The 27,883-nt window shown below is 41.3% G+C and overlaps 1 protein-coding gene across 1 annotated transcript in view; it reads left to right on the top strand.

The window, feature by feature from the left end:
- COL6A6 (collagen type VI alpha 6 chain) overlaps positions 1 to 27,883 on the top strand; it is a 230,004-nt gene that overhangs the window by 166,368 nt on the left and 35,753 nt on the right. Inside the window, exons 24-27 of the mRNA XM_063453115.1 lie at positions 6,129 to 6,191; positions 10,938 to 11,000; positions 17,151 to 17,213; positions 21,185 to 21,235. Of these exons, the coding sequence (XP_063309185.1) occupies positions 6,129 to 6,191; positions 10,938 to 11,000; positions 17,151 to 17,213; positions 21,185 to 21,235 (240 nt within the window). The remainder of the gene's footprint in view (positions 1 to 6,128; positions 6,192 to 10,937; positions 11,001 to 17,150; positions 17,214 to 21,184; positions 21,236 to 27,883) is intronic.

Below are 27,883 nucleotides of genomic sequence, written 5' to 3'. Positions count from 1 at the left end.
TTCCAATCTATCATGATCTATATAAAGTTGTGCCAAGTTTTGTAAGTTTCTTTTTTTTCCTCTGTGCCCACTTTTATAAAACTTCCCCTGATTGTACATTTAAACGCACACCAGAGCGTAGATGAGGAGATCTCAGAATTATTATTTTCTCTGAAATAATCTTCTATAGCTTTTTGTATTGTGTCCACATTTTGGTTTTTTTTAACAAGTATTCATTCAATCTCCAGTTAGATCTAGTTTTAACAAATTCTTCTTTTATTTCTAGAATTAGAGCATTATGATCTGACCAAGGGATATTAGTGATCAGAATTTTCTTTACCCTTCTAACAATGTTTATTTCTGTCAATATGTAATCTATTCTTGAATATACCTGATGCGGGAAGGAAAAACAAGTATAATCCCTTTCCATAGGATGCCATATGCGCCAAATATCCATAAGGCCTGCCTTTTTTATTGCCTCATTAAATTTTTGGGAGGATTGTTCTAACTGTCTCTTGTTCTCATTTTTTTTTATTTATTTCTGTCCATATCAGGATCTAGTATACAGTTGAAATCACCCATATATATTATTTTCCCTTGTTTAATTTTTTCGACTTTATTCACCAGTTTATTTAAGAACCTTATGGGAGCTTTATTGGGCGCATATAGATTTACAATTGTGTATATCTGATTGTTTATCTCTCCAATTATTATGAGAGTTCTTCCTTCGTCATCTGGAACTTGGTGTATTAACTTAAAATCTATCTTCGCAGAAATTATAATTGCTACCCCTCTTTTCTTGTTCTTGGGCATAGAGGACCTAAAAATATGGGGAAATTCTTTTGAGCCAAACCTATCTTTGTCATTTTTTAGCCAGTGTGACTCTTGTATTCCACATATGTGTATTGACTCCTTCCTAATAAAATCGGTGAGGATAACTCTTTTCTGCGGTGTATTAAACCCCCTTACATTCAAAGATGCTCTTCTAAGCATAACTTAATTCTATCTGACCCCTTTCCCCTCAGTCTGGACAACCAAAAAATAACATAACATACAAGACATTGCACCCCTACATTTAACATTAAAATAAATGGTTCCTTTCCCATAGGAGCCATAAATATCCCTACGTTCCTTCCCCCTGTGTGTCAGGAGGGAAGAAATTTACAAATTAACCACCCTATATGGTTAGATGATGGGATATACTAACAATTCTGTCAAACGTATAAGAAATCTGCGAGTTACCCTGAGTTCAAGCGAGAATAATAATAAGAGAGAAAAAAAAAAAAACACAGACATTTTCCTTACATTCTTTACCTAAATTCCTTCTCTCTCCTCTATCTTTTCCCCTATATTATTTATCTTAAGTGCTCATGTCCAATATTATTTACTTAAAGTGTGATAAACTCTCTCTGTTTATTATTTATTTAATTTCCCTACCCTTCTCCCTTACTATTTATACTAATAATATCTATTCTTTCAGTGCTCAAGTGCACCACTCCCTTGAATTTCTCTTCTCTTTAGCTGGAACTACTATCATTTATTTGTGTGATATTCAAAAGTGTCTTATATTCCTTCACTTCTAACCCCCTTTGTCTTACTCATCCTCTTCCTCTCTATTTCCTTTCTTTCTATATCTTCTTTTATATTTGTGTAAATTATTTAATCATGTGAAATTCTATTTCTATTTCTCTAATTTTGTTCACCTCGTGTTAGTTTCTATAAAAGGGATTATATTGACTACCCTACTTTCCTAAATGTCTTATTCTTTGTTTCAAAACACGTCTTTACATAAGCTGCTTATCAGTGTTACCATTATATTTCCTTCCAACCAAAGTCTCCCATCAAGGGAAAAAGATAGAGGAAAAGAGCTCACGCGGGAGAAAAAAAAAAAAAATATATAGGGCTACATTAGAGTTACCTCCTCCTGTCCCCAGTTCCGGGGGAGGGGGAGTCCAATGCAGACCCTTACATCAATTATTTAACAATTTCCGGAATCCATTTCCACTTTTTCTCTATACCCTTTGTAGGGCTACTTAGAGTTACCTCTTCCCCTCCCTTATTCAGGGGGAGGGGGAAGTCCAATGTAGACCCATACGTCAATTATTTAAAAGTTTCGTGTATCCATTTTTGCAAACTCTGAACTTCTCTAAACACTTCCGCTTTTTCTCCATACATGAATCTTAATCCAACTGGGAACAACCATATGTACTTAATTCCCATTTCTCTCAATTTAACAGTACATGAGATAAAATTTCTTCTAGCCATTCTGGTACTTCTAGATAGGTCATTAAATATTTTAATAGATTCATATTTAGAGTCCTGTAGGGATTTGGATCTCATTGCCCTCATAATTTCTTGTTTGAGTCTATATGAGTTTAAAGCTGCAATGACGTCTCTTGGATGCTGAGCTGGAATATTGCTTGGGTTTGGGATTCTATGTATTCTTTCCGTGCAGTATTGACTATTAATTTGCTGGACCCCCAAAAATTTACAAAGCTCTTGTAGAAATTCCTCAAGTCCTCCTGAAGACACTTCTTCTTGGATTCCTCTTATTCTGATGTTATTTCTCCTTGCTCTATCTTCGTTATCCGAAATCTTAGCCTCCATTAACGCCATTTTTTTTCCATCTGTATAATTCTTTCTTCATTTATACCTTGTTGTAATTTTATATGATCCATTTTATCTTCCATTAGATTTATCCTGCCCATTATTTTGGCTATCTCTGTTTTGAATTCCCCCATCATTAGGTGTATCTCTTTCTTTATGTTTTCCAGTTGCGCTTGTAGGCACTCGTTCAAGAGATCTTTTCCAATCAGGCCAGTGTCTTTACTTAGAGGGTCCAACGTTTCGTGCTCGGGATTCATTTGTATTATAGGTTGCATTATGGGTTGGGCTACTCCATTTATACTATTTCTTCTTTCTGCCCTCTCCTTGTCTTGAGGTGAGAAATAGTTTGAAAGTATTTTTTCATTTCTTTGGTCTGACTTCTTTTCTCTTTTGTTTCCCAGCTTGAGTTCACCTTTTTTGTTTGCCATTCTTGCGCTTTATTGCGCATGCGTGTCAAAAGGTAAAAGGGAGAAGAAAAAAAAAAAAGAGAGTTTTTTTTTTCCTTTTTTCTTTGTGTTATTCAGTATTTCTTTCGCTTGATTTTATCCGATATCTTAGGTTCAGATGCTAGTGACTAGGGTCTCACAGCGTTCCACGGCTTTCAATTTTTATCTGACGTTTTATCCTTAAGCTCCAATTATCCAATTGTCTTAACCTTCAATTAGTGAACATTAGAGCGTTTAGAAAGGAAAAAAAAAATATATTTTATCCAATTAATCCACAGGTCACCAGATGACTCCAGGACATTTACAAAACAGTACTTTTTCTTCTTAAAAGACTATTTTAACCATATGCAGTGAGGGTTAAAGATATTCCATATTATTCCATATATTCTGCATTATTCCATTTTTTTTTATATCCGTCTTAGCTATTTTACATATATCTATTAGATTGACCGCGCTTATCCAGAAAATACAACTCTCTCAACCAAATTTCGTTTGAAGCCTTTACACGCTTCTGTTAACGGAATTTTCAGTGGTAATAAGTTAGTCATATATGACGAATCTCTCAGCCGGGATTGATTTGGAGCCTCTCCACGCTCCTACTTATGCAATTTTTTAGTACGCCTATATACCGGTATATATCAGTATATCTTAGCTGAAATTAGTTTGGAGCCTTTACATATTCCTATTAATGGAAATTTCTATAAGTCTATATAGCCGTATATAACAGGCATGTGTCCAGTATGTTCTCTGTATGCCGGTGGAGGGATAGAAATGCAGTTTTCTATTGGTTCTATTAATTATGCAGACTTATTCAGCTTGTTTATATGCTTGCTTATATGCTTATATGCAATTTGTGTACTTGCGGTTGTGCTTGCGGTTAGGCTATCCTCTGCCTGCTGATACCGCCATCCTTTTTTTCCCGGCCTGCCGCCGCACTGGACGTTATACTGTTATACTGTGCTCGTCTGTCCGTCCACCTCGCGCATCTGCTCTTTTCGTTCCCCTCCACTGCATCGGCTCCAGCTTCAACCCTCACTCTGTCCTGGATCTCCACGCCGTCGGAGACTCTCCTGAGCCGCCTCCTGAGCCGCCTGGGTACTGGGTACTGCTCACGGTATATCCGTTCGTCCGTCACCCGCCACCGCCATGGATCCTCGGCCTCAGGTACCTCGCAGCTTCTCTAGTTTTTTCGCGGCACACGGGAGTATTACTCAAGTAGAGTAAGTTCCTTCCTAGTGGTTTCACCCATTTGAAAGTGTCACCCAGGTGCAATTCGCAACCCCCTTACTCCCCAATTGACCGCACTGGTGTGGCTAATTGTGCAGAATTCTGCAGAATTCTGCAGAACATTTCTTTTTTTTGGTGTTTACAAACTGTAAATATTTGAGCATTCAAATTATACAGCATATTAATGAAGCCATAACCTTGCATACAATAAAGTATTGTAATCACTTTAACATTATGTGCATAAGACAAGTCCAAAATGTCTTTCATATTCCCAGCCTAAAATTATAAGATGTATTTTACAGGTGTGCATTAGACATGCACAGGAGGCCTTGGAACATGTTGGAATCTATGCACTACACTTTACCGAACACACATGTATACACTTTTTAACACAGAACAAATCACATATTTACAGCTAGAAGATATCTAACAATGACATATTATTGTCCCAAGATGATAATGAGCAAAAAGGGAATAAAAGACAATGATTTTGTTACATGGGGGAAAAAATGTTCTATATTAATACGTCTTAGCTCTCAAGCCAATATATTTAACCCCTTAAGGACACATGACGTGTGTGGCATGTCATGATTCCCTTTTATTCCAGAAGTTTGGTCCTTAAGGGGTTAAAGCCATTGACAAGAGAAAAACTATATTGGTTGCTCAAGAACTCAGACCACAGACACATCTGTTCATCATCTCCTAATTTTGTTAAATCTGAGACAATGTTCCATAGCACTTTGAGTCCGACAAAGAGAAATGTGCTATGCGGAGTGTGACTGTTATATGTTTGTTGTTGTAATCTGTCTGTTTATCTAAATACAATTTTCAGTGATTCTATTAAAACCATGTGTTTAAGAACCTTATATATGTTAAAAGTTAATCTTGGATTGACACACGGGACACAGAAATATATCATTAGATCTTACTAAATTCAATGATTTTTTTACATGAACTTAGAAAAATTGTTACCATATGTTTTTTCTCATTATATTGCCAAATAATGCTTTAATAAATGATTGTAAATATTACTGTCCAATATTTCTACCTTTATACATGGCATTCTTTGAACTATTTTATGGTTAATAATAAATTAAATATAATCTCTCAGTTGCCAGTAAAATAGAATAGTTGACAAGATATTTTAAATATATGAAATGTAATGCAATCCACTTGAACACGGACACAGTACAAAATACATATATGAGAAAATAGGAAGGTGGGTGAGTGGGAAATAGAAATTAAATGTAAACCAAGTGCAGGCTAGCCTCTGTAGATTGGACACTCCAAATCCAATGATAAACAAAAGATATATACAGACTAACAGGGCGCCACAATCACTGAATAGGTATGCATGAGGGGAAAAACCATATAATAAATATAACTGGTATCCAGATAAAAAATAGTAATTTATTGATACAAGAATTAATAAAATGACAGCACAATAATAAGTGCCCGAGTTTATAATAAACAGGAACCCATAGGTATAGCAGCTCACTAGTACATAATGCTGAACTGGGCAATAAAGTGCAGATGTAAAAGTGCAAAGTGTTGTATTAAAGTGCAGATATTCAAATGCAAGGTACTAGTACCAAAAGTGCACCAAATCCATAACACAAAGATAAAAAAACAGTCAGCACATATAAACAATAAAGCCGCTGATACCACAATGCAGGGTCCCAAAAGTCGGCAATGTTCAATGCTCTTCAAAATACATATATATTGCATTATTGGCCCATTATTTAATCTTTAGATAGTATATTTTGTTTGTTTTATACTGAATAACTGTGCTCTACACATGTTTTATATAAAGAAATATAACACAGTGATAAAGTGTGTTTGATGGTTTTACTTTTAATATCTCCGCAGGGAGACAGAGGAAATGAAGGAGCAAAGGGTGAAAAGGGAAGCAACGGACAGAATGGGTTTCCAGTAAGTAATGATATGATATTCCTTTTTATAAATTTCTCTCTATATATATATATATATATACATGTAGGGTAGTGATCAGCACTCACGGTCTTTTAGTGGTTAAAAATCTTCAAGCTTGATTATAAATCCATTAAAAATACGATCAACGTTTTAGTCCCTACCTGGGACTTTCATCAGGAATCAGGATCAGGATCAGGGACCTGATCCTGATGAAAGTCCCAGATCGTTGACCGTATTTTTAATGGATTTATAATAAAGCTTGAAGTTTTTTAACCACTAAAAGACCGTGAGTGCTGATCACTACCCTACATGAATATAGTTATTCCCTGGATTTCAAGTAAATACCCGGCAATTTCAATACAAAGTGTGAGTGCAAGGACTTTCTGTTTTCTTTATATATATATTCTCATACAAAGATAGATAGATGTTTTTTATAAACACTTGACTTTGGCAATAATAATATAAATTTTATCACCTTGTTTACTGTGGGTGGCAGGCTGCAACTGGCTGCTTTGGCTGGCTGACTGGCTGTGGTGGCTAGCTGACAGGTAGGCTGGCTGAGGCTGGCAGCTGTGCCTAGCAGACTTTTTTCTTCCCCCAGCCACTTTATGCATCTGTTTCTCCCCCAATCCCTTTGTATGTCCTCTCAATTTCTCTTTTTCTTCTTCTTCCACTCTTAAGTGTCTCTTCCCCCCAGCCCTTCTGTGTGTATTTGTCCCTTAGCCTCTCTATGTGTCTTTTTGTCCCCCCATTAGCCATTCTTTGTATTTCTTTGCCCCGCATACCCCTATGTGTGCCTCCTTGTCCCCCCTCAGCTCCTCAGAGTGTCTCTATGTGCCCCCTCAGCCCCTCTGTGTATCTTTTTCCCAAGCCCCTTTGTGTGTCTCTTTTTGCCCACTCCCCTCCTGCTCCTTTCTTCTGAAACCCCTCCCCTCCTGTGCTTTTCTTCTGAACCCTCCTCCCCTCCTGTGCTCTTCTTTACCCATTCCCCGTGCCTGCTCAGCCTCACCTCCCTCCATGTAGCAATGGCAAACAGACGGACCACAGTAGAGGAGCTTCTGTTTCCCCTACCTGGTCTGACTGGAAGCTGTCTGTACTCTCAGTGAGCACTTCCTGTTCCACTTCGCGGTCCACCTGCTTGGCCATGCCATATGTAGTGATAGTCAGGAGGGGAGTGCTTTTCAGAGACGAGCAATGTTTAGAGGCCATCACTCACTGGGTCAGTGAGCGTAGTCAGCATTGTGTGCAACATTACCATTCAGCATCTAAACATTCTGCTGGAGATGCTGAACACTCCTCATAGAGATGCATTGAACATATCTGAGGATATGTGTTACGGTTGCCTCCAGGCTGGCTGGAAGTTGGACCATAGAAAGGATGCTCCTAGCGCACACCAAAGGACAATCAGCACCGTAGACACCATAACTACTGTGTAGATACCATAAGTACTGCACCATACGAACCGCCGCTGCTGGGCTAGAATCTCGCCATCTGCTATCCACCCTGGACCTACGGCCAGGCTCCAGGTTCCAGTAGGTGAACCTCTTCCTTTTGTAGAGCGAAGCAGGATCAGGAACAAGAGCTCTTACAAGAGCTCAGTAGCTAAGGGAGTATGAAGAGCATAGCAATCCCTGTAGTGATTATAGCTGTCCCTTTCAAACATGAGTCAAGGCTGCAAGTTAGAGGGTCAAGTCATTCTGTTTATTGGCACCCAAAGGGCTTTCTTTTATGCAGGTTTCCCTTACATAGGACCACCCACAGGGTTTTACAGAACAGCCAATAACACACATGCATTACAGAAAACACTCCCAGCAATTACACAAAAAATCCTCCCCCTCTGCCTGTGATATAATTATGGTACACAATACTTAACATAATTATCACAGGCAGGAAAAATACAGTTTTTACACATACACTGTAACTTTAAAACCATACTTTAAATCTCCATAAAATTACATATTTAGAATCAGCATACTTTAAATATAAACATAACCAAAAATCATACAAATCCCTCCAGTAAATCAAAAGTTAGATGGAAGTCCTTTATGACCGGCCGCAAGCACATTTTCCTGCCCAAAACAGTTCCATAGATTTGGGCTGTGCGGCCGGTGAATTTTATGCAGAAAAATGACTAAGTCCCATTTGAACGTGCGTTCGAATCTTCGAACGGGACTTAGTCTCTGCAGCTGAAAGTTCAGTGTAGGAGAAGGTAAGGGTTAGCGGTGTTCGGTGAAATGTGTAGCCGATTTCAGTTCCATGGATTTGGCTACACATACCGCTGACCTCGTTCGAATGAACAAAGATGCCAGCAGCCACATGTTCGTTTGCATGAACTGCGGCCACCCAGCGGTCGGCAATTTACCTACAGCAGGCTCCCAGCTTGGCAGGTAAATTGCCTGCACACTTCCACTTCTGGGTGGTCCGCCTGTGTTGTACTTGGTTCAGTAAGCCCCATTTACTCAACCAAGTAGGAGAAAAACCAGGAACACAGTATATTAAAGGTTTGGGGACACCGTCTTAAAGGGGCAATGTTCAACAAAGTCACAATATGTCCCCAGACGGTTCTTAAAGGGCCATACACACCCAATAAAAGTCCATACGTTTTTTAGGGGTACAATCTCCAAGGGGCCATAGTCATGAGGAAGGAGGCTGGCAAATAGGCTTCTCCACAACCCAGGGAAGCAGGGCAATTTGTCATTTAAAGGGCCAGTTACAAATGGCAGTTTGTAATAATATGTTCAGAGGGATTAAAGAATATTTTACTGGCAACCGAGAGATTATATTTAATTTATTATTTGATTCAATGCATCTCTATAAGGAGATTCTGATTGGTGCAGCACAATATTTTGCCTCAATGCGCAGTAGCCACCCATAGCTGAGCAGACCTATAGAGGCACTGGAAAAAAGGTGAGTAAATCACCTTTTTAACAGGTATGGGAAGGGGGGACGAAGATCTAAACGGTCGTCTTTGAACTATAGTGTCAGGAATATATGTTTGTATTCCTGATACTATAGTGTTCCTATAGTGTTCCTAAATATAGGTGATTACCTACTTAAGTGCTCCAAATCAAATTAAAAGGAACACTCCAAACACCTCAAGTACTCTTATTTTATTTTATAAAAAGTGCAGATTTCAACAGAAATTGGTACTATTATAAGTTAATCTTCTTACACTCCCTTGGCTTTCAGACAACTGATTATGTTACTTCCTGGTTGTTTTGTTCAGTAGAGCTTAATTCAAGAGTCAGGCAACTGCCCAGGTCACCTGCCTTTCAAAGACTTCACATTGAGCTGCATTGGGAAGTCTTCCATTACACAGCCAGAGGGAGTGTGGGCTGGGGAAGATAAAGAGCGCTTGCAAAGGTTGCAGACATGAGATCTGCACCTTTTGCAAACTGCTTTAAGTTATACCTCCAATGCAAAAAAAGTAAATTCATGCATCTTTTCAATAAAGATATATCTACTAAACAGTGATGTTTTTGTTTTGTTTTAATGTAGGCAGTTTAGTGTCCTTTTAAACACAGTTAATACAAAAATGCAATGTACATAATAAATTTAATGCACAATTCTCAATTTGTTGTCCTTGATAGGAGTGCCTTTTATCTAGGGTGTGCTGGGCAACAGCAGTGATTAGTTCATTGGCTGAGAGTGATCAGTTTTGCTCTCTGCCGTAAGTAGTACAGCGCAATGGTTATGGTGCATGGGATGTTTCTTTAATTTTAAATGCATAAAGCAACATTTTTATTTTATAAAGAGTGCTGTGGAAATCTAATATAAACAGCAAGTTAAAGGGATCCTATATTTTCCTGGCACTATAGGCTCTTGGAGTGCCCCCCTCCCTCGGGGCCCCCCTCCATTGGCACTGAAGAGGTTAAAACCCCTTCAGCCACTTACCTTAATCCAGCGCCGGGCTCCCTCAGTGATGGTGACCTCTCCTCTCCTGCCAATGTCAGCTCCCGAGTGGAGCCGAAAGCACAGGCGCGGCCAGAGACGCGCGCGTACATTCAAACCTGCCCATAGGAAAGCATTACCCAATGCTTTCCTATGGGGATCTTATTTGATGCTGGACTCTGTGAGGACATCCAGCGTCAAATAAGTGCGATTTACTCAGTGTAAATCGTGGAAACGGCCTCTAGTGCCTGTCAGGTAGACAGTCACTAGATCGCTGAGTGCGATTTACTCAGTGTAAATCGTGGAAACGGCCTCTAGTGCCTGTCAGGTAGACAGTCACTAGACGCTGGTTTAACCCTGTAGTGTAAACATAGCAGTTTCTCTAAAACTGCTATGTTTTCAGCTGTAGAGTTAAAACTAGGGGAACCTGGCACCCAGACCACTTCATTAAGCTGAAGTGGTGTGGTTGCCTATAGTGATCCTTTAATATTTGACTTTATACCATGAGATATGGAATTAAATACATATCATGATTTTACTTTATTCTTCAATCCCTCTGAACATATCCTTAAAAACTGGTAATATTTACTTTTTTGGAATTATCAGCATTCAGTTCACCTTCATCTTAGTTCACCTAAGAATGTTACCAAATATAGCATGAAGTCTGGAAAATGAGCTTAAATGTTTATTTTGTAGTTTTGTAACTAGTTTGAGTTGGAACAAGTCAAAGTATATTAATCAAGTTGCCAGCTCTTCTTGGCTGCTGAATATCAGTCTAAATGAGAAAAAAATAATAAACATAACTTAACTGAGGACATATTTAAAATTGTATTCTTATATTTTCATTTTATCTAGGGTGCATTTGGGATTGCAGGTAGTAGAGGCAACCCTGGGAATCCTGGTCTTAATGGAAAGAAGGTAAGTGATTTAGTATACACATATAACTAGTATTGTAGTCCGAATGCTTTAGTAATCAAAACATTCAAAACCAATGTGTTTGTAATATTAGTAGCGTTACATAGTGATGTCGCGCACATAAAATTTTAATTTTTTCGCGGTTCCTCGTCCTCAGTGATCTCTCTGAAGGTATGTTCTTCCCCCCAGCCACGTACAACACCACGGGTACCAGATAGGTGACAACGAGCACCCTGGGATGCCTGTTGTGGTTGGTCTTCCTCCTCCTCCTCAAAGCCACATTCCTCCTTTGACTCCTCTTCCTCACAATCCTCTTCCAGCGTTGCCGCAGGTCCAGCAAGCGATGCTGATAAGGCTGTTTCTGGTGGTGATGGTGACCACAACTCTTCCTCTTCACGCTCATCTACGGCCTGATCCAGCACTCTTCGCAGGGCACACTCCAGGAAGAAAACAAATGGTATGATGTCGCTGATGGTGCCTTCGGTGCGACCGACTAGGTTTGTCACCTCCTCAAAAGGACGCATGAGCCTACAGGCATTGCGCATGAGCGTCCAGTAACGTGGCAAAAAAATTCCCAGCTCCGCAGAGGATGTCCTAGCACCCCGGTCATACAAATATTCGTTAACGGCTTTTTCTTGTTGGAGCAGGCGGTCGAACATTGGGAGTGTTGAATTCCAACGTGTCGGGCTGTCGCAAATCAAGCGCCTCACTGGCATGTTGTTTCGCCGCTGGATATCGGAAAAGTGTGCCATGGCCGTGTAGGAACGCCTGAAATGGCCACACACCTCCCTGGCCTGCTTAAGGACGTCCTGTAAGCCTGTGTACTTTTGCACAAAGCGTTGTACGATCAGATTACACACATGTGCCATGCACGGCACATGTGTCAACTTGCCCAAATGCAATGCCGCCAACAAATTTATTCCGTTGTCACAAACCACTTTGCCGATCTCCAGTTGGTGCGGAGTCAGCCACTGATCCACCTGTGCGTTCAGGGCGGACAGGAGTGCTTGTCCGGTGTGACTCTCTGCTTTCAGGCAAGTCAACCCCAAGACGGCGTGACACTGCCATATCTGGGATGTGGAACAGTACCTGGGGAGCTGGGGGGTGCCGTTGATGTGGAGCAAGACGCAGCAGCAGAAGAGGACTCAGCCGAGGAGGTTATGGAAGAGGATGGAGTAGGAGGAGTAGAGGAGGTGGCAGCAGGCCTGCATGCAAGTCATGGCGGTGTCACCAACTCCTCTGCAGAGCCACGCATTCCATGCTTGGCAGCCGTCAGCAGGTTTACCCAATGCGCAGTGTAGGTGATATACCTGCCCTGGACCCTTGCCCCAACACTGTGTGCCAGACATGCCATTACTTCCTTTTGCACAATCGAGTACAGGTTGGGGATTGCCTTTTGTGCAAAGAAATTTCGTCCAGGTACCTTCCCCTGCGGTGTCCCAATAGCTACACATTTTTTGAACGCCTCAGACTCCACCAGCTTGTATGGTAAAAGCTGGCGGGCTAAGAGTTCAGTCAAGCCAGCTGTCAGACGCCGGGCAAGGGGGTGACTTTGTGACATTGGCTTCTTACGCTCAAACATGTCCTTGACAGACACCTGACTGTGGGCAGATGAGCAGGAACTTCTCAAGGCGAGACACGGAGGGGCGGATGGTTAAGAGGGGGCAAGGAGGACAGCAGTGGTTAACGTGGCTGAAGATGCTGGACCAGGAGGAGGATGGCGGCTTTAAGTTTGTGTGCTGCTTGTACTCATGTGTTGATCCCATAGGCATTTGTGATATGCGATCATGTGCCTTCGCAATGCAGTTGTACCTAGGTGGGTGTTGGACTTCCCACGACTCAGTTTCTTTTGGCACAGGTTGCAAATGGCATCGCTGTTGTCAGAGGCAGACACACAAAAAAATGCCACACTACTGAGCTCTGCAATGACGGCATTCTGGTGGTGGCAACAGCATGCGTTGATTGGCGTTCTGTCTGGCTGACCCCGGGTGCCGATGCATTCTGTCTGACTGTGCCACTAGCTCCTTGCGACGACCTCCCCCTGCTTCCAACTCGTCTCCTCCTCTCTGTCTCCCAATCTGAACTTTCCCCCTGTTCTTCTTCTCTTCTAGCGGGCACCCACGTGACATCCACGGACGCATCGTCATCATCAACCGCTTCACTTGTATCTGACAACTCAGCAAAGGAAGCAGCAGTGGGTACAACATCATCATCATCACACCGTACGTGTGTAATGCTGCCTGGCTGAGACATATCACTGTTATCTACATCCGCTGGCAATAATGGTTGCGCATCACTCCTTCTTCCAACTAATGTGTAAATAACTCCTCTGACATACCAAGTGAAGCGGCTGTGATGCTAGTGTTTTTGGTTGCGGCAGGTGGGCGAGTGGTAACTTGAGAGGTGCCGGAAGCTAAGCTGGAGGAGGATGGTGCGTCGAGGTTCAGAGCGGAAGCTGTAGAAGATTGGGTGTCCTGTGTTAGCCAGTCAACTATGTCATCAGAACTTTTCAAGTTCAGGGTACGTGGCTTCTGAACACTGGGCATTATTCTAGGGCCAAAGGGAATCACACAACGACGGCCCCTGCGGGGTGGCCTGCCTCTGCCTGTCATTTTTTTTTTCGATTAGTGGTACTATGCGTGCAAGCTACTGTGACAAGAGATATGAGTGGCACTGGTGTGACACTGTGCCCTGGCAGGCCCTGAAATGCACACGCGTGAAGGAAACTGACTGCTATTATATTACAGTCCAAAAAGTTTAGTTTTTTTTTTAAATGCAAGCTATTGTGACCCCAGATATGAGTGGTGGCACTGGGCAAGTGGTCACAGTATACGCTGTGAGCCTGACACACACGCTGGCAGACAACTAACTGCTATTCAATCTATTACAGTCAAAATGTATTTATTTATTTTTTTTAAATGTACACTACTGTTACACCAGATATGAGTTGCACTGGTGTGACACTGTGCCCTGGCAGGCCCTGAAACGCACACTCGTGAAGGAAACTGACTGCTATTATATTACAGTCCTAAAAGTTTAGGTTTTTTTAAATGCAAGCTATTGGGACACCAGATATGAGTGAGTGGTGGCACTGGGCAGGCCCTGAAACACACACTAGTGAAGGAAACTGACTGCTATTATATTACAGTCCAAAAAGTTTAGGTTTTTTTAAATGCAAGCTATTGGGACACCAGTGAGTGAGTGGTGGCACTGGGCAAGTGGGAACAGTATACGCTGTGAGCCTGAAACACACGCTGGCAGACAACTAACTGCTATTCAATCTATTACAGTCAAAATTGTATTTTTTTTTTAAATGTACACTACTGTTACACCAGATATGAGTTGCACTGGTGTGACACTGTGCCCTGGCAGGCCCTGAAACGCACACTCGTGAAGGAAACTGACTGCTATTATATTACAGTCCAAAAAGTTTTGTTTTTTTTAAATGCAAGCTATTGTGATACCAGTGAGTGAGTAGTGGCACTGGGCAGGCCCTGAAATGCACACTAGTGAAGGAAACTGACTGCTATTATATTACAGTCAAAAAAGTTTTGTTTTTGTTAAATGCAAGCTATTGTGACACCAGTGAGTGACTGGTGGCACTGGGCAAGTGGGCACAGTATACGCTGTGAGCCTGACACACACGCTGGCAGACAACTAACTGCTATTCAATCTATTACAGTCAAAAAAAATTATTTTTTTTTTTAAATGTACACTACTGTTACACCAGATATGAGTTGCACTGGTGTGACACTGTGCCCTGGCAGGCCCTGAAACGCACACTAGTGAAGGAAACTGACTGCTATTATATTACAGTCCCAAAAGTTTTTTTTGTTTAAATGCAAGCTATTGGGACACCAGTGAGTGAGTGGTGGCACTGGGCAAGTGGGCACAGTATATGCTGTGAGCCTGACACACAGGCTGGCTGGCAGGCAGGCAACTGCAATTAAATTACACACAAAAAAAAAAAAGAAGCAGACTGATGTTCTAGCCCTAAAAGGGGCTTTTTGGGGTGCTGTCCTTACAGCAGAGATCAGATGAGTCCTTCAGGACTGTAGTGGACACTGAATACACTAGCCTAGCTATCAATTTCACTATCAAATCAGCAGCAGCTACACTGTCCCTACTCTCACTAAGAATGCAGCTTCACAATGAATGTAAAATGGATGCTGTCCAGGAGATGGGAGGGTCTGGGAGGGAGGGTCTGCTGCTGAATGGCTGGAATGTGTCTGTGACTGTGAGGTACAGGTCAGGGTCAAAGTTTACTCAATGATGACGAATAGGGGGCGGACCGAACAGCGCATGTGTTCGCCGTCCGTGGCGAACGCGAACAAGCGATGTTCGCCAGGAACTATTCGCCAGCGAACAGTTCGGGACATCACTAGTGTTACAATAAGAATTGCAGGTAGTCCATCAATGATTAGGTCAAGAGTCACATGACCATACCTCCCAACATTTTAAATGGACAAAGCGGATACTTTAAATCCTAAAGGACCACTTGGCGGTCTATGCTTTTCAAATATTTTTATTACGTTTTTAAAAAATGTTTTTAAGGGCAAAACAACCTTGGGAAGGGAACAAAATAGAAAAAGGGAAGAATGGGGTAAACTAATTATCCATCCACAATCCCGTTTATGTATACATGGAATCATAAAGACGTCTATGCTGTCATACAGTGCAAGGCTTTAATGCCCTTTGATGGTATAATAAACTGTCATGAACTAAAAGTACAAGCAGGGTTAAATCCCTGTTTGTACCAAGTAGCCCAAGGTACTATTGGATACCTGAGGGTCCATTTTGTAAGTAGGGGTTAGTGGCCCCAGACTGATAGATGAGCTATGTGGAGTGCTCAAAGTGAGCTCTGCATATAACTATTTTAATCTATTTAAGTACTGTGCCTGAGTGATCGTGCTCCTTACATCCACCCCTGCACAAGCCCATTTAATTTGAAGACTGCAGCTTAAAGGTACAGACTGAGAATCAGAAGTTATTCTACCAGATTTCCTTCATCTTAGTTACTACATTATTAATTAACTATAACAATGTTACTATTTGTACCTCTAGTTTACTACTGTATATTTTTGTACTTGCAATTACATGTAATTATTAATAATCTGGCTGATAGTATTTTGGTTGGCAAATATTGTAATTGTATGAGACAAATGTCTAGTCTGCTCATCCATTCCCCACTTCCACATCCCTCTCCCCACCCCCTTGCCACTGCTAGCCATGAATTCCTTTAAATAACTGTGTTTCTCAACTCTTTAGGGCCAATTTTACATCCACCCCTGCAACAAGCTTATTTAATTTTACTCAGCTCAACCCGCCCACCCTGGTTTCTTCTTCCTATATAGCATGCTCTTCAAGCTGTTTGGAACCACAGCCAATCACCTCCTTATCACCTTATCACATACTTTAACCTGCTGCCGTTACAACATTAACTCTCTCTGCCATCACATACAAATTCCTCTGCTACTTTTTGTCTCATCTCCCCAGTTTCACCTTTAGATTGTAAGCTCATGGGCAGGGCCCTCTACTTGTTGTATCGATCTGTTATTATTGTATTGTCTTTTTTCCAATTTTACAGCGCGGAATATGTTGGCGCCTTATAAATATCAGTAATTAGATTAATGCATTAACAGTAAATGTAAATCTGCCCCCAACCTGCCCCCATCCTAAATCAAGAAGTTCCCAGTATCTTGGGACACCTAATGTCAACTGGGTCCACAATTACTTGCACCTTACTGACAGATGAGTTATGTGTAGCTCCCTGTATGTCACTTTGCCCAGTGATCAGTGCTGGAATTTGCCTGCTGCCCAGCACTAAGCACAGTTTCATCTCCCTCTCATGAAGCTATTAAAAAGTACAGAGAGATCACAGAAGAGACATCACACTAGAACACCTGGGAATTAAGTTACTTGTATATCCTGTATGTATTTCGGAGGGGCATTCTCTATTTTTAACCCAAATCCCTCTGTCTCTCTTTTCTATCCTGATGTCCCTCTTTACTCAGAGCTCAATGTTGGTGTGTCTGAGTGAATAACAGAGCGCCACAGCAATAATACTCACAGTAATGTGTTGTTAAACTACAATAAATGAACATCATATTATTCAGTTCTGTAATACTATTGTTCTGTTTCTATTTTCAATAGGGAGAACCTGGAGATCCCGGTAGTAAAGGTAGTCCTGGACCAAGAGGTCCACAAGGATCAGAGGTAAGAGGACAGACCATGCTTGGTCAGTTACAATGTTTGTTACTCATTGACTTGAAAAATAATTTACAGATGGAGCATTTGGTCTTTACAAGTATGGTCAAGGTGTATGTGGTTTGTTTGATTACATATCTAACAAATCTTATCTCTCGGGAAAGGAATGACTGGAGAGAACAAGCCCCTTAGTCTAGAACGATTTAAATGTTCATCAGAACTCAGCAACTTAGTTACTGTTAGTAATGCTTGCTGAAAGAACTTTGTCAGGATTAAACAATGCAGGACATTACACTTTACTGGTAAACAGAGGCTTTAGATCAAAATAAACCAACACATGTGGGGTTATTTGTCAGATTGTCCTGTTCTAAAAAGTGATGCAAAACGATAACTGGGGAGTTGTCAGCAATGGAATATGCCTGCTAGTTCCAATGGTTTAAATATTGGTTTCCCCACTTTTAGTACATAGACCATCTTTTAGAACAGGACACATTAAAAAAAAAAAAAAAAATCGATGACAATAATATGGAAAAAACAGGAAAACGAGAAAAAATACTTTATTCTAATACAACTTACACCATACAGTTTCACCAATTTTGCAGTCTGTTACATACACTCATATAGGATGAATTTTGTTGCTGCTTCAGCAGTTGCAAACTCAGTAGCTTTGTGTTCAACTGAGCCATGCAGCATTCAGACTCATTTCTATAGAACTGTAGAACAGTGCACATTGAAAGAATTTGGTTTGTCTGAATCAATTTTGGTTCAGACAAATTTCGTCCGTGCAACTGTTTTCGGGAAAAACTATTCTGACAAACCAGAATGGTGCAAAAATAGGCCTACTGGTGCACTGCTAAATAAATAAAATAGCATGTTTATACGTTACAGTACACTGATAGGATTCCATGCCATTTGGGTCACGGATCAAGAAGTACCAATAGAGGGGAAAAAGAAAAAGCAGTAAAATATACACAGTATTTACTACTTTTCCAAATTAAATCAAGTAACCAATAGAGGGAAAAAGAAGAAAAAAAGGAGGAAGCAAGGAAAAATATATATTTTCATATATTCTAGATTAATTAAATATGCAATATATAAAGTAACCAATAGAGGGAAGAAGAAGTAAAAAAATATGTTTATATATTATATATTTATTAAATGTATAATATTTATGTATAATATATATATATATATATATATATTGATTTTATGTATAATATATTTATATGGATTTAAATATATATATATATATATATATATATATATATGGATTTAAATATATATCCACATATATATATATATATATATATATATATATATATATATAAACAAAATAATAATTTAGGCACTCACCCCTGAATAGTGTTCCGATATATCATGCCTTTGGTGCATCCGACGTCCTCAATATATATCCAACGATAAAGTGGAGCACTCAGAAGGACTTAACAATAGTGAATTTATTGGTACGAAAAAAGTTTTTACATCGACATGTAAATCCTGTGATTCGACGTTTCGACCCCTCAGGGTCTTTTTCAAGAACAATTTACAAGTGAACTAAACATGATTTATATACAAGTGAAGAAAATCCACTCACCAATCTGGTGTGTGCAGCCGCCCGTTCAAACCCGGAAGTGTCACGGAGACCCACGTGGTTTCCCTAGCGTGCGTCAGTACGTGCAGCGTGGTTGCTAGGTGATACTCTGTAAACAGTGTATTAATGTGTAACTCGCAACCAGCCATGGTAAAGTGTTTTTACGAGTGGTAATTACGTTATCACTGGGAAAGAGATCTCAAGGTAATAATGAATCTAAATAGGAAGATCTCACGTTAAACTATGTGTATCAGTATGAGACATACGACCAAAGTGTCTGAATATGCAAAACAAAGTGCTAAGTGCCCAACGTGCCCAGGGGGTATTATACAAAGTGCAACTACCAAAGCGAAGTGATTTAAAACATGAGGCAACATAAGTCTCATACATAACCTTAAAAACAAAGAAGAAAATATTTCTTAAGTATCGAATTGAGTATATATACATAAACAGTATCAATAATGATAGCTATGATATGTTATAGCAAAAAATATTATAAAAATATACTAGAAGAACCTGAGAGACCTATTGGTTAAAAGTGATCCAACTCTATGCTATCAGAAAACCAGAGGACCTACCAAGAAAGGTTGCTACAGATGTAGTGGCTGTGTGACGTGCAGTCACATGAACACCAGCACCTAATTTGCCCACCCACACAGTGGAATTCGGATCCCCATCACACAATATATCACATGTACCACCGACCATGTGATATATTTAATCACTTGTCCCTGTGGTCTCTCATATGTGGGGAAAACTGATTTAACGCTCCGAGATCGGATTAGAGGCCATAGATCAACTATTAACACGGCCTTTAGGGACCAAAAATCCGATAAACCGGTTGTTAAACATTTTCTTCAAGCTAACCATAGACTGCCTACCTTACGATTTATCGCCATAGATCATGTTCCACCGAATCCGAGGGGTGGTGACAGATCCAAAGCACTACTCCAACGTGAAACATATTGGATACACCGACTTGATACAGTTACGCCGAAAGGACTGAACGAGTTTATTACATTCTCTATGTTCTGCTAAAGTTACATCTTGGATGTGATTCAAAAATAAGGCTATTCAAATAAGAATTTTTTTGACTCTCAGACCACATCCCCGCTATATAGTATATTTTTATAATATTTTCTGCTATAACATATCATAGCTATCATTATTGATACTGTTTATGTATATATACTAAATTCGAGACTTAAGAAATATTTTCTTCTTTGTTTTTAAGGTTATGTATGAGACTTATGTTGCCTCATGTTTTAAATCACTTCGCTTTGGTAGTTGCACTTTGTATAATATCCCCTGGGCACGTTGGGCACTTAGCACTTTGTTTTGCATATTCAGACACTTTGGTCGTATGTCTCATACTGATACACATAGTTTAACGTGAGATCTTCCTATTTAGATTCATTATTACCTTGAGATCTCTTTCCCAGTGATAACGTAATTACCACTCGTAAAAACACTTTACCATGGCTGGTTGCGAGTTACACATTAATACACTGTTTACAGAGTATCACCTAGCAACCACGCTGCACGTACTGACGCACGCTAGGGAAACCACGTGGGTCTCCGTGACACTTCCGGGTTTGAACGGGCGGCTGCACACACCAGATTGGTGAGTGGATTTTCTTCACTTGTATATAAATCATGTTTAGTTCACTTGTAAATTGTTCTTGAAAAAGACCCTGAGGGGCCGAAACGTCGAATCACAGGATTTACATGTCGATGTAAAAACTTTTTTCGTACCAATAAATTCACTATTGTTAAGTCCTTCTGAGTGCTCCACTTTATCGTTGGATATAGATATATATATATATATATATATATATATATATATATATATGTGTGTGTGTGGATTTTCTTACTGCTACTTCTCATTTGCTCTGTGATTAAATCAACATTTAGTGTCTGTCCCCAATCACCATCGTCTTTTTTTCCATCACTCATCTTTTTTATGGGTGCCACATACAGAACCCTGTATCATGAAATAAATTAAATGGCTTGTTCTTCACATGTTTTATTTATTTAATTATAAGGTCATTTGGAGATTCAGAGATATGGAATTCAGACGAATCGTAATTTGTTTGAAACCGAATGCACAAGTCTGTTTAACTGTGTGTTCCATGGAGTGCTTCATGAAGATTCCATTGAAGTCAGTCAAAGTTATTTCCCTAATATAACATATCAGAGTATGTCTGGGGTAGCAACCAAATCATTATCATATCCAAAAAACATTGTTGAGAGTCACTGTGTGTATTCCAAAGATTTCCTAACATTGAATGTTAATTTTATGTGTTATGCTGTGTTAATTTAGTAAGCAGTTCAAAGAGATACTATCTTTTTTTTTTTTTAATAACTTACATGTAACATATTTTTACAGGGAGACATTGGCGAGCCCGGTTATGGTAAAGCTGGGAGAAAAGGGGAAAAGGTACTTTGAATCTCATTTCTAACATTTTCATGATAGCACATGCTACTTAAAACACTTACTACAATTCAGAATTAAACTGAATCTGAAAAATACTGAATTATATGCATCTGAATGCCATTTCTAAGTAATGTTTACAGATTTAAATTGATATTGAAAAACTTCTTTGTGCACGGATGTCTTTTGACTTGCAGTGCATTGGAAACTAATATGGAACTTAATTATGAATATATTATAAGTGTAAAATGTGTAAGTAAACATTGCAAATCCTCTGACTTTTCACTAAATGGAAAATAAGAGCAGTGAATGTGAGCAGGGCAAGACTGGGGATACAAAGCAGCCCTGAAAAAAAATCTATGCCAGCCCCATATATTGTCACATGTAATACGTACGGCTATGTTTTGCCCTAGATGATTGAGTATTATATATATATATATATATATATATATATGACTCAATCATCTGGGATGGCAAGACATAGGCCGTTACATATTATTGTTTAATATATATATTTATTTTTTCTAATATAAAATATTGGTCCTTTCAGAGTAAAACATTTAATTATACAATAAGCATACTCACTTGCAGACACAGACAATCTCACTGACACACACAAGCTCATTGATACACAGCCTCATAGACAAACAATCTCACTGATATACATAAGCTCATTGACATAAATACATAAGCTTACAGATGCACACGAATAGGCTCTGATAGACAATCTCACTGACACACACAAGCTCATTGATACACAGCCTCATAGACAAACAATCTCACTGATATACATAAGCTCATTGACATAAATACACAAGCTTACAGATGCACACGAATAGGCTCTGATAGACAATCTCACTGACACGCACAGACAAGCTTATACACAAAACAAACGTAGTACAGACAAACTCTGACACGCATGAGCTTACTACAGACATGCTCACACACACACACACAAGCTCACTCACTAGCAGGCACACACACACACACAAGCTCACTCACTAGCAGGAGCACACACACAAGCTAACTCAGTAGCAGACAAACACACACACACAAGCTCACTCACTATCGGAGGACAGGGATGGACCGCCATGCTGAATGGTTGCATAGACGATTGGCTCCTGCAAATCTTTGGCAAATACACTGAAATTCAGCAATTAACCTGCTTAAATACAGCTGTAAAGCAGTGGTCCTGCTTGCACAGAGGTGCTGGTACCAAAGCTCCCCTCTCCCTTCTACTTTTTTTCAAATTTATATTTTATTGTTTTCCAGCAAGCATAAAATGGGATACAGAATGAAGAAAGGGAAGGTAAACGGGGGGGTTACATAGAATTACAGCTTTTTTTGTTTTTTATGAACAAATTAGCATTGTCATTTGAACACAGTTAGACACTTAGAGGTAGTTACCACATTGATACATCATATTTTAGCAGTTCTATCGTTCATGTGACTAAATCACAGTACTGCGTTGCATGCCATCGCTTTGTTGAGTGAGCGAGTTAGAGCCGAAATATGGGTCAGGGTAGGGGGTGTAGAAGGGGTAGGGAGGGTGGGGGGGTTGGTAGAGAGAGTGGGTTATCAGGGGGGGGGGTTTGAGAGTACATAAAGAATACCTTGCGCTTAGTTTTCTATGCGTGGCGCGATTACCATTCTTCAGTTAGCATGGTCTCAATTTACCTGGGGCATGTCAGAGGACCTGGGGAGATGGTTGGTTGTGTCTCTCTGAATGTCATCATGGATAGCGGGTGCAGAGTTCCCACTCGTGCCGTGTGGCTCCCCTTCCCATTGACCCCATTCCGTGTCAAATGTCAATTTCTTTTGTGGAGACATAATAGCCATTCTCTCGTATGTCTTGTATTGGGAGAGTCTATTCTGGAGTTGGGCCAAGGATGGGCAGGTCTGGGATTTCCAGTTTTGTGTCAGCAGATTTCTTGCTGCTAATATAGTGAGGGCTGTGATTTGCTTTTGTGTGATGGAGAGGTTGTCAGGGAGTATTAGTAGGAGACAGGAGCTTTTTGTCAGGTGGAATTTGGGGATTTGCAGTTGGTCTAGTGTTGTTGATACTGCAGACCAAAGAGGCCGGATATCATTACATGACCACCACAGGTGCTCCAGAGTGCCCACATTGTCATTGCACCTCCAGCAAGTGTGTGATGTGGTGGGGTATATGCGATGAAGCCTCTGAGGGGTCATGTACCAGCGGTATAGGAGTTTTCTGTGGGCTTCAATGTGCGTGTAGCACTTTGTCCATTTGGAGAGTCCATTGAGGGCTCGGAGCCAATCTGGGTCTGTCAGTGTTATCCCACAGTCTATCTCCCAGTGGTTTTTGTGGGGGTGTGATGTGGTAGAGTAGAGTTCTTGCCAAGCTTTGTAGCTCAGTGTGAGTGTTTTGGGTTTCGTGGGTGCTGTCCAACACCTACTCAGAAGTATGGAAGGGATAATTTTGGTTGTGCTTGGTGCGGTATGCCGTGGGAGCGTGTGTGCTTGTACTGCACTCTTGATTTGTAAATAGGAGAATATTGCTTTGTTCGGGAGTTGCCACTGTTGCTGGAGGGTTGGAAATGGGATGATGCCCTTAGTGTCCAAAATCTGTGACAGTGTTGTGATTCCTGCTGTGTTCCACATTTTCAGGGGGATGCTGGGCACTATAGCTCGTAAGACGGAGAGTGGGGATTTGGGGTGTAGTGTGTCCCTGTAGCCCCCTCTGTCCATAAATGCATCCCATGTGGATACTGTAATTTGCGTGGTCGGGAACAGGTCAGTGCGCTTGGCCCTAAATTTTCTCGGTGTCCATAGGTGTTCTATTAGGGATGCATCTGTGAATTGCGCCCTCTCCATGTCCACCCATTGGAGCGTACCTGGGTGCGCATGTAAGAGCACGCCTGCGGAAAGCATCGCGGCTTTATGGTATAAGTGGAGGTTTGGGAGTCCCACTCCTCCAAGTTGTGGTGCTGTTTGGAGAAGCCCCAATGATACCCTTGGTTTTTTCCCGTTCCATATGTAGGTGCCACACAGTTTTTGCAGGGCTTTACAGAATTGGGGGGTAATCCCTAGTGGTATCATACGAAAGATGTACAGGATACGTGGGAGGATCATCATCTTGTACGTGTTAATTCTCCCTAACCATGAGATATTAGTGTGTTTCCATCTGCCCATTTCTACCTTGCATAATGTCAGTAGGGGTTTATAATTCAGATGTGAGGTAGTAGAGATTGAGGCGGCTATTTTGACTCCTAAGTACGTGATGGAGGTTGACTTCCAATCAAACTGGTGGGAAATTTGGAGTGAGGTCAGCAGAGGTTTGGGTAGATTTATTGGTAAGGCTTGGGTCTTGTCTTGGTTGAGGCGGTAGTAGGATAAGACTCCAAAGTGGTGTAGAAGGTCTAGCAATGGGGTGAGGGAGCGGTGTGGGTCCGACAGTGCTATAAATATGTCGTCGGCGAACAGGGCTAAGCTGTACGGTTTATTGTGGATGTCGACCCCTATTATGTCGGGGTGAGACCGGATCTTCTGGGCTAGGGTCTCTAGTGCGAGTATGTATAGAAGAGGGGACAGAGGACAACCTTGTCGGGTACCATTTGTGATGGGGAAAGCAGTGGATAGGAATCCCCCGTGCGAGACTTTCGCTGCTGGGCGGTGGTACAGGGCCATAATGCTAATGACAATGGGCGCTGGAAAGTTGAAGTGTGTTAGGACTTTGGCCATGTAGGTCCAATTGAGGCGGTCAAAGGCCTTCTCCGCGTCGAGTGCGAGAAGGAGGCCAGGTGATTTTCTAGTTTCTAACGTCATATTCAGAATTTTTCTGGTATTGTCTGAGCCCTGTCGGCCCTGGATGAACCCATTATTTATGAATTATTTTATGGAGGAGGGGGGCTAGTCGATTGCTGATCAGTTTTGCATACAATTTGGCATCCCCATTGAGGAGGGAAATGGGTCGGTAGTTTTTGCAATGTGTGGGAGGTTTGCCGGGTTTGGGGAGAGTGGAGATATGTGCCAAGAGCATTTCGTCGGGGAGTGCTCCTTTAGTGGCGCATTCATTGACTAATTGGAGGAGTAGTGGTGCTATGGTGGGAGAAAATGTCTTATAATATTCGTTTGTGAGGCCATCTGGGCCTGGTGATTTACGTGCTGGGAGTCGGGAAATCGCTTTTGTGAGTTCGTCCAAGGAGAAGGGTCGTGTTAGGGGTATAAGGTCTTCTTCTGTCAGCTTAGGTAGGTGGAGTGAGGATAGGAAACCATCTATTGTATCAGGTGTCGGCTTAGCGACGTTGGGGTCATGTTTCAAGTTATATAATTCACAGTAGTATTTGGCGAATTGATCTACGATCGTCTGGGGGTTTGTTACTTTCGAACCCTTAGAATCATGGAGGAAGGCGATCCTGGAGGCGACAGTTCTTTTCTTTAACTGCGACGCTAAAATAGCCCCAGCTTTGTTGCCACTCATAAAAAAGTTGTGTTTGAGCTTCCTAAGTGTGTATGTTGTTTTGGCCAGTTCTAAGGTGTTTAGCTTGTTATGAAGGGCCAGAAGTTCTGATTTAGTGGAGGGATTCGGGTCCCTTTTGTTATGGTGAGTTAGAGTGCGGATATTTTCTAAGAGGTTGGTGTATTCAGCCATTCTCCGTTTTTTAGCATGGCTAGCATGTTTTATGAAACTGCCTCTTATGACCGCTTTATGTGCTAACCAGATATTCTCAATTGAGGATTCATCGGTTTTGTTTTCCGTGATATAGTGTTGTAAATCTTGTGTTATTTGGGACACCACTGATGGGTCTGCTAAGAGGGACTCATTGAGTCTCCAGGAGCCTGAGCCTCTGTTGGAGAACGTCTCGCTAATGCTGAGTGAGATGGGGGCATGATCCGACCATGTCATTACTCCAATAGTGGCTCCCTCTATCCGGGCCATTGACATAGAGGAAATAAGGAATCTGTCTATTCGGGAATAGCTGTTGTGGGCTGCCGTGTATCAGGTGTGGTCTATATCTGTTTGGTGTAGAATGCGCCACGGGTCTACCATACGTGCTGCGGCTAGTGTGGAACAAATCTTTGTTGTAAGTGCATGCCTGTGTTTGAGTGTGCAACTTTTGAGTTGAGCTGTCGATGAGGAATCCAGGGTGCTATCTAATAAAAAATTTGTGTCGCCTCCAATGATCACCTCCCCGTGTTTATACATATCAGTTAGCGCTAACATTCTTAGCAAAAATTCATTTTGGTTATCGTTGGGGCTATACACATTATTGAGAGTATAAGGAGCATTGTTCAACATACACTGTATAATTAGATAACGACCTTTCTTGTCACTAATCTTTCTAACTAAGGAAAACACCACATCTTTGCCAATTACTATGGAGACTCCCCTTTTTTTGGCCGAGTAGCATGAGTGGAAATCGTGTGGGTACCATTTGGAAGTGAATTTGGGTCTAGAGCCCCATTTAAAATGGGTCTCTTGGAAAAATGCCACTTGGGCTCCACTTCTCCTTGCCTCTTGAATGGCCAGGCGTCGTTTATTCGGGGAGTTAAGCCCTTTAGCATTGAGGGACATTATTTTAATCACCATCTAATCAGTGTTTGGCGCGCTGCGCCGGTGGTTTGTGAGGTGTGGCCGAGTCTGTCGACCTCTCTTTCAGGCCATACTAAGGGATATTCGCGTTGTTTTGTAACCTTGATAGGTCTGGGCGGTGTATAAAAATGTGCAGGAGTTAGATTATGTCTGCACGATACTCTCATCGGGGGTGGTGGGATAGGGATGGGAGGCAGAACAGGGGGTTAAACTATATACATCAATCCGAAAGTCACATTCTGGTGACATGTGGTTGCCTAAGGCAACGGAGAAGAAAGGCTACTAAGGCCTTGGGGGTGTACCACACGAGGTGTAACACTAAGTTCTCAGTGTGCTTGAGATCTATAGGAACGTAGAGCATGGTGCATCCGGGTGTTACTCACCCGTAGCGGCTAGGCTTATAGCCTACAGTTAAACCCTGGTAGGGTAATATAGGTGAACAATATTATAACATAAATATAACACATGAACGGTATAAACCTGTAGTCAAAGTCCTCAATAAAGGGCGACTTGTCAGTAGGCGGGTGGTCTCAGGTTGGTGCCTCTCCGGGATCTGTGCGTGCTTGGGAGGCTCTAGACACTCGCGACCAGTCCTTTTGCAGTGCCTTGGGTGTTTGGGCTGGGGCTTGTTTCTTCTTAGGGCTGGTGGATAGGAAGGGTACGTCCCAATCTTGCAGTGCCTTTTTACCGTCTTCAGGAGTCATGATGGGTCTGTCGATGCCATTCCTTTTAACAAGCAGTTTTGTGGGGAAGCCCCATTTGTAAGGAATATTTGCGCTCCTCAGCGCTTCTGTTATTGGTGCAAACGTGCGCACACACTCTAACACAAACACCAACACTCACACTCTAACACAAACACCAACACTCACACTAACACACACACACTAACGCTCACACACACTAACACACACACACACACTAACGCTCACACACACTAACACACACACACTAACGCTCACACACACTAACACACACACACTAACACACACACACACACTAACACTCACTCACACACACACACTAACACTCACTCACACACACTAACACACACACACACACTAACACACACACACTAACACACACACACACACACACAC

This window comes from Pelobates fuscus, chromosome 4 (assembly GCF_036172605.1).
Source record: "Pelobates fuscus isolate aPelFus1 chromosome 4, aPelFus1.pri, whole genome shotgun sequence".
Classification (NCBI taxonomy): domain Eukaryota; kingdom Metazoa; phylum Chordata; class Amphibia; order Anura; family Pelobatidae; genus Pelobates; species Pelobates fuscus.
This window is presented reverse-complemented; position numbering and strand designations above follow the sequence as displayed.